This window comes from Amphibalanus amphitrite, unplaced genomic scaffold, assembly GCF_019059575.1.
Source record: "Amphibalanus amphitrite isolate SeventyFive unplaced genomic scaffold, NRLGWU_Aamphi_draft 001550F_arrow, whole genome shotgun sequence".
In the NCBI taxonomy this organism is placed as follows: Eukaryota; Metazoa; Arthropoda; class Thecostraca; order Balanomorpha; family Balanidae; genus Amphibalanus; species Amphibalanus amphitrite.
The window spans coordinates 132,392-140,620 of NW_024883043.1; the positions used below are offsets into that span (position 1 = coordinate 132,392).

At 45.5% G+C, this 8,229-nt stretch overlaps 1 protein-coding gene across 1 annotated transcript; it reads right to left on the bottom strand.

Moving 5' to 3' along the window:
* Window positions 1-1,321: 1,321 nt before the first annotated feature.
* On the bottom strand, window positions 1,322-7,944 carry LOC122373780. Its single transcript, XM_043352146.1, has 2 exons — window positions 7,776-7,944; window positions 1,322-3,370 (listed from the first exon to the last, which is right to left on the bottom strand). Exons 1-2 carry the CDS (start codon window positions 7,935-7,937, stop codon window positions 2,042-2,044), a joined length of 1,491 nt encoding a protein of 496 aa, XP_043208081.1. The 5' UTR covers window positions 7,938-7,944; the 3' UTR covers window positions 1,322-2,041.
* Window positions 7,945-8,229: the final 285 nt, after the last annotated feature.

Genomic DNA, 8,229 nt, shown 5'->3' on the forward strand with positions numbered 1-8,229 from the left:
AATAAGTTTTATATTTTGGGCTGGTTCAGTTCTGGCGCACTTTTGCCTATGTGCGCTTTTAAGTCCCAGAAATTTGTCCCTTGTCGGCGCAGTGCGCCGAAAAATGACAAATAAATTGCGTGTTTAAGCGCATGAAGGGAAAAAATGACGATTTAAGCGCATTACAGGAAAAAACTTTATTAATGATTTATATGTTGCGTTGTTTATTCTGTATATTTGATTGATCTTTAGCATTACATAACATATAACACTTCCTGAAATGTGATATTCACATCATGTCCTAATGTTTCACTCTGGTCTTGATTCAGCTATTCAGCTATTTAAGTGTTATTAAGGGTCTTAAGGGGTGTATGGATTTGTGACGTATTACGAGTCTTAATCCACCCTGTACTGTCGGTGTTTATAATTGCATGTGTGTATGTGGGGGGGGGGGGGGGGCGTTTCACACTACTGACCACAAGCGGCTAGCGGAATACATTTCGAAAACGGGTCAAGTATGGTGAATTAACCCTCGCACAGGCAGGTGGGTCGTATCGACCCTTCCAAGTTTTATCCTAGACGGACGCTAAATGTCAGGTCAATGAGTTATTGATGCCAAAGAGGTACAGCCTCCGACCGGTTCTTCCGGGGTGTGTGCCAAAGTCTAGAGGTTTTCTTACGCTGGTACCCACAGTCTTAAGGATCAAAGGATCCACAGTCCAAGGATCATAATGAAACTTCTCACACATGTTGGGGCATCATTGTCCATCGTTTGGTAAAACAAATTTAACCGGGTCATGCTAGGTGGCGGAGTGATGACGTGATAAAAGATACAGTTATCACGTCATCAGTGATAACAGATACAGTGTCCGGCGAATAGTTGACTGGTGACTGATCAAAACCGCAGTGAAATTCGACATTTCCTGTGTAACTTACGTTTGTAGCTGTTATCACATTTCCACAGCCAGTCCACGTGCCAGTGTGCAGTCGCGCCCGCGTGCTTGCTAGTGACCCCGCGACGTTAATCCCATCAAACTCCTAAGCTGTGCTCCCGGCTGTTGTCTGGTATTAAGTCTCCAGGTGTCCCACGGCAGTCATTCTAACCAAACATTAGCCAAACATTGCCATTTGTCTAACATTCTTACTTTACATTATTGCTCTCGGATACTTAATGAAATAATTTTTATATATTTTTGTCCAGCTGATCAAGACAAAGCAATATTTGTCGAAATATATGGACTTGTATGCTATTGATTTTCATCCCAGTGAATTCCGATAAATGCTTATCATCTACTATCGCATACTTGTCATGGGAGCAGGTATTCGTTAACACATACAGTGCTCATCTTAATGCAGTGTATTTTCCAACGACTTTGGAAAAACGCTGTGTGAACGCGAACGATCGCGAGTTCACTCAACAGAACGATTGCGACACGACTGTCGCAGCAGAACTATGAAAACACGCTGTGAACGGTTGCCGATTGCGGGGACAAGGTACACCTCACAACTGACAGAACGATTGCCATACGACTGTCGCAGTAGAACTTGAAAAAAAAAACGCTGTGAACGGTTGCCGATTGCGGGGACAAGGTACACCTCACAACTGACAGAACGATTGCCATACGACTGTCGCAGCAGAACTTGAAAAAAAAAACGCTGTGAACGGTTGAAATTGCGGGGGCACCCCTCACAACAGAGCGATTACACACAGAAAAATATTGACACCGTTAGCGGTGTAATTGCACAGTACATATCTGAGCACTTGAGGAAAGTTAATTTAGTCCCTTCCCCGCTTAAATTACTCGCGCTTCCAAATGAACACCAGGAAGAAGGTAATAGAACACTGTTAGGAGGGTTGGGTGTTTTACTACATGTAGCAAAACACCCAACCCTCCTAACAGTGTTCTATTACCTTCTTCCTGGTGTTCATTTGGAAGCGCGAGTAATTTAAGCGGGGAAGGGACTAAATTAACTTTCCTCAAGTGCTCAGATATGTACTGTGCAATTACACCGCTAACGGTGTTAATATTTTTCTGTGTGTACCACACGGCTGTCCGTGAAACTACCGCCTGCGCGACCGTCCTCCCCTCTCATCAGCATACCGGTCCCACCGCCCCTTCTCACGAGCACTCTGTAGCATTGCCCTAAGTTTGTTCTCGACGCACTTAGGTGATCGTGAGTCAAACAAAGGGCTGTTCCTTGACATCATAGTAAGTGCCAGCCTGCTAGACACAAACGTACCATCACTGATCATCTTGCGCACTTGCTTCTCCAAGACTGCCACCTCTTCTGAGCTGAAGGCCACAGCAGCTGGACGAGGCTCAGAATCTTCTGTGTCTGTCGTCTCATCACAGCCATACAGCACCTGCTTCATCTTTTGCACCGTTTTGGTCGCCTCCGCCCGCCTGTTTTTTGCTGAGTAGGCGCGGAACTGCGTAGCCGACCTGTGTGTCATGTGGTCCGCCAGTTTACGGCGCTCGCTGTCCGTCAGGTCGTCATACGCGGCGGTGGAGGCAGCCTTCCTGATCATCGTAGGCGTCAGCTTAAAGTCTACCTGGAATCCACGGCAGACTTCGGCGATGTCGTCCGCCGGGTCCGATGAGGGGAACAGCAGGTCCACCTTATCTTCTGTTACCAGGAACGACCTGAAGTGTTCGACGTACACCTCGAGATGTTTCACCAGACCGCGAACGACCAAGTTCGCGGATCCGTACGTTGCGTTGCTTTTGTGGTCCTTCACTCGCAGAACTTCGTTCTTCATTTTAGCATACTCGTCCAGTCTTGCATTTTTGATAACCCCAGACCTCTGGAAGTTCTGAAGGAGGATCGCAGAAGTTAGAAGGCGTCTCATCTTTACGGCGTCCGTCCGCCGAATGTCGGAAGTCATCGCGCACATCTTTGGGAGCTCGGCTTCAACTAGTTTCCGTAGCTCATTCAGCTGTTCTCGGGTGGGCAGGTAACCGTCTTCTCCGAGTTTATCTTGGAGTTGCGCCTCTCTATGTAGGTCCAGAGACGATGCATCGCGCTTCCAAGTCTGTAAGCGCCGTCGGGCGGCATCCCACTGCACAGCGTGCTCTGGCTCACGTACGCTGGCGAACCTTTCGAATTCCAAAAGGGCGATGACTGCCGATTTCACCGAAGCAGTTTGGTGGGGGACTTTCTTGAGGAGAAGTCGCTCCACGTCGTCGAGGTGGTTCCGCAGTATATCAGAGGGACTCTTTGAGTCCGACACCTCCCTGAACAGAGCCCTGAGCTGCCGCTCCTGTCGCCGTGCCGTGGTTGGCTTTAAACGCCACCCCTGCTTGGACGCGACAAAGAGGCTGATGATATCAGGTCCGTCTTGAGCATCTTCTCCATCGTCGCCAACTGCTCCGCCAAGAAGCTCCGACTCCTGTAAAAGAAAAGAACAACTAAAATCCGGTGGTATATTTTGCCTCGGTAGGATAGGTCAGAAGGAGGGAGGAAGGGAAGGGGAGGGGAGGAAGAGGGAGGGGAGACGAAAATCGCGTCTAATGACGTAATAAAACACCCATCCCCCCAAAAAAGTCGGATTTCGCCAAAATTTTTACAGAATGTGCATAAATGATGTAACAAAAAGAAACGCAAGTTTAGTGTCGATATCTTAAGCCGTTCTGTAGTCATCACAAACAGGTTTCGGAGTCGGAATCTGAGTCGCCGGAGTCGTGGCCACGAGTCAGGAGTTTGAATAGGCTCAGCTGCCTCGACTCCGACTCCTGAACGCGTTATAATTTACGACACCCCTTGTCGATACAATAGATCTTGCTGGAAAGACTTTTTGCAAATGAATATAGAGGGTGCAAAAAACATGAAGTTTGCTTTCCGTGAAAACGTTTTCTGTCACAACTTTCGACTCCGCAGAGATAGACGATTGAGGCTTGCACAGCCGTGTTTTTCTGATCCATTGTGGTCAAATGATATATACCTAATTTGACAGAAGCACAATTTTAACCTGGGCTGAACCAGAAAGGTCATGCTGCATATAACTCAACTGAATTAGTCTCGATGAGGCAAACACATTGAACTTGTTTTAGAGGATGTAACTTCCAGTCAAAAGTCACCCGTATTGCTAGAAAAAGCTTTCGATGAACTATGATAACGACCGGTGACCGGTAGTGAAAAATTTCATTTGAATCGTCAATGATGAACTTTTGATTTTTTCTAAACATAACATAACATAATGTTATGAATTGATAACTATGCCATTCAGTCTCCCAAACTGAATAATGTTTAAGTCAAATTTGAGGCACTGATTCTGCCGAAGAGAAAACGCTAATATTTCAACTGCAACTAATATTACAAACCTATAGCTACACTCGACCGCACCCCCCCTCCGGTCAACAACTTTTGGGCGAAATTTGGCAAAATGTGATGAGTCATGAGTCATATTTGACTCAAATCTGACTCATTCTGACTCAAATGAGTCAGAGTTGAGTCGGGCTGGGAAATTTGGGATTTGAGTTGAGTCAGAATTGAGTCAACCAATAAAATTTCAGTGGTGAGTCGAGTCAGAGTTGAGTCACCTAGGTTATCACATGAGTCAGAGTCGAGTCAGTCCCGAAAATTTGAGTCGAGCACAACCCTGGTCATTTGAGAGTGGGAAATCCACATTGAAAATCATAATAGGGGTGGAAAATTATTCACCATTGGGTGTCATCTTCAACCCAAATCAAAATTTTTTGGGACATTGATGCCATTCAGATACATTTCAAATTCATCCATTTGACCCCATCGGTAATGGACCGCGGTCGAAAAAAATGGTCCCAATAATAAAATTCGAGAATGCAATTGATGTGTACTGATGTATGAATTACGTTTCGTGAGTTTAAGTATAATCCTTCAACGACTGTAATTGTAAGTTGTGACGCGATGACAAACATTTAGAAATTGATCATTGAGGCCGGGGCAGTTAAAGCCTTTCCATTGTATTTTATTAACCCGCGCCCCGTTGGGCTCTGCCGAGCAACGCGCCCGGTTGGGGGGGGGGCCATTTTGGCCCCCCCTAAGATCTCGAGAACCACGCAACATAGCGACAAGCGGTAAACGGCGTTGGATAGCCCCAACGGGGAACTACCTTGTGACCCAATTTTATTGACCTAGGTCAAACCGATGACGTCACAGGTCAGGTCAAAGGTCCAATTTTCACCGTTTACAGGCACTTCAAGAAATGCGTTGTAAAATCGAGTAAAATGCATTTCATTGAAAATCATCGATGGGGAAATGTTCTTCAAACACATATTTTGCTATTTGAGGTCACTGATACCAGGTCAGGTCACAGAGGTCAGGTCACGGGGGGGTCACAATATGAAAGTGTCGTGTGATACATGTTTTATGGTCCATTTTACATGACAAATGCGATTATATGGGTCAGGCAGAATTTGGGGCCAGCTAAGATCACGTTTTGGTCAAGGTCAGGTCAAGGTCAGGTCAAGGTCAGGTCAAATTAGGTCAATTTTAAAGTTAATATTTTTGCATAAAATGGGTATCGAATCGATGCAGCTCATCACGGGGAGTTCAATGGTGGTCTTTGTTTTGCCGTACGTGGTCTAGAATTGCTAAAAATTGAGTTCAAAAATTTGACGTCATCATTTTTGAACAGTTTTTTCGCTATAACTTGGCCAAAAAACGAGATATCGATCTGAAATTTGGTATGTATATAGAAGAGCGCTGGGACTATCACATATATTCCGGTTTTTTCGAAATTCGGAAAAATTTTGGATTTTTTCAAAGTTTTTCTAAAAAAATCAATTTTTTGATTTTTTTTGGTCAAAAACCAAAAATTTTGAAAATCCGAGATAGCAGTTTTGTAGCGCCGCTTTTTGTCTACTAGACCATATAAAGAACTTTGAAATTGCTTGATAACTGTAGATTTGGTGAGCGTTTCAAGATTGCATGTTTTTTGCTCATTTTTGCTCGAACATGACCTCAGTTTGACCTCAATAACTCCTGACCTAAGGTGACCTAAGACTTGAAATTTGGTGTGAAGGTGTCAAATTGATGCCCGGGAAGGTACTGAAAATTTGGCGGCGCTGCGCGCCGCCGTTTTCTTGCTATTCAGGAAAAACCACAGGGGGGGGCCAAAATGGCCCCCCCCCCCAACGGGGCGAGGGTTAATTAAGTCCGAATGTTTTGATTGGGCGGGTTTGAGGGATCAGAGCCTGCACTAAGCATAGCTTGTTGTGCTGGCCCTGACCCCACCACCCGATCGCGCAACTCCAGTGCTATGACAAAATTTTATCCCAAAGTTTAACATGCCTGATAGAATAACATGGTCCCCTCCACCCACTGACGCTTTCTGGCACAGGTCGGCTTGTGGCCTGACCGCGGATGATAGGTAATTAAGAGTTTCACTAATTGTGGAAAAATGATGTTGGAAAACTTATTTGACGGCAGCACCCGCATCCATTCTTACGTCTTACGTCATCGGAACAATCTTCAAAAGTAGGCACTTCTGTGCCTCCTCCAGACGTGCGAGGAATTTCGTATTTCGTATCAGGCCGGGAGTCGGAGTCAGAGTCGGCGTCGGTCGGGAGACGGGAGCCGGAACAGCACCACCACGACTCCGATACCTTAATCGCGAATATCCGGGAGGGGCAGAGGTGGGTAAATATTACCTCTACCCCACCGCCGAGCGGGTTAAAGTTCGGATTCTGGCGAAGGGGGGGGGGGGGTCCAGTGCCAGATTACTATACGGTTTGTTCAGTAGGAAAATTGTACTGCCCAGGTGACGTCACAGCGGCTGTGTAAATAGGGGGTAGTTCAGATGTCAGTTTTCATCACATCTATACCATGTGGGGCTACAAAATGTATATCTCGGATTTTTCATATTATTGACCTATGGTTAGATCAACATTCGACCTCGCCCATCATAACTCCATGGGGAAATGCGTTTTTGTGAACAACTTATGAAGGGGACATGCTAGACCATGAAATCGACACCCATTTTAACCTTTTTGACCTGACCTGACCTTAGCCTTGGGTCAAAATGAAGTTGACCTATTGAGAACTTTGACCTCTGGAGCCGAAACAGAGGACCTGAGGTCAAATCCGTTGAAACTATACAGATAGAGAATTTCATTGCGCATCTGATGTTTTTTATCGTTCCTAGCTGCCTTAGTTTGGGCGCCAGACATCCCTAACCCACATCCCACTGGGGTATTCCTATAACTCACACCCTGCTGGGGGACTTTTTAGAGCCCCCCTGCTATCTCCTAAAATACTTGGCCGATTTCAAAAATTCCAAAAGCAAGCGGAAGGTCGTCAAAAATTAGGTGGCGTGAACTTCGGTATTTTTGGTGTTAGGTAAAAAAAAAAAAATCTTTGGTCATGTCCTTTGGGCTTAAACCTTTGGTCATGTCCAAAACAAGGGGCAAACCTTAAACTACTGTAACTCGGCACCAGATCATGCTAGGCGGTTGAAAGTGACAAATTAACAAATGTTCCATTCTGGGCTTTCAGAATTGGTGCAATTTGTGCATATCCATACATAAAAAGAAGTCGCTGTAGCCAATTTAAAAATGACATTCATTGTGAAAGACCCTGTAGAAGAGCAAGAAGAACGCGTAAAAAGCATCGGAAAGTTCTTTTCAAGCTCTTTCGATCTGGTGTACTCAAATTTGATCTCCGGTCAACGGTTTGGCCTCCAGAGGTCATGAGTTCTCGTATCGTCATCAGTGGACCGTACTCCCGGCGCGCAGATGGTACAGAATCTAGCGGTTTATTGAGCCGCGAGTGAAATTTGACGCAATTCCAAATACAGTCATCAGTTCGGCAATTACCATGGCACTGGACACAGCGGCGTCTTTCATGATCTTCCGAGCGGAACGGTCTGTCACGCCGTGATTCCGTCTCAGATGCCGCTGCAGGTGTTTGACGGAAGCTCCACACCGATCGCACTGCAGCTTCTCGGGAATCTCGATCTTCCTGTGAAAGAAAAGCATGTCTGCTATTAAGTCGCATCATTTTTACTACCGCACGAAAAGAAAAAGAAAACTAGTGAGGATAGCGCAAATACGGTAATAGTATTTATTAATTTGCTCATCTTTGGAATAGCCATAGGTAAAGGAACGTATACGCAGTGAGGGTGTGTCATCGAGGGGGGTTTTCTCTCAGATTTTAATTGGAATTTGTAGAAAACTTGTACATGGGTGTGGGAACACCGAATATGAAAGTTACTTCACGATAAAATTAGTAATTGGTGAGCGGTAGCGAGATGAAGTTCCTCGACGAGGA

What these genes read in the sequence shown, in the direction of transcription:
- LOC122373780 (XM_043352146.1), bottom strand. Translation starts at nt 7,937, where the DNA reads ATGCTTTTCTTTCACAGGAAGATCGAGATTCCCGAGAAGCTGCAGTGC. An exon ending in CCGCTGTGTCCAGTGCCATG is followed by an intron (nt 3,371 to 7,775) that starts GTAATTGCCGAA and finishes TTTCTTTTACAG; the next exon opens with GAGTCGGAGCTTCTTGGCGG.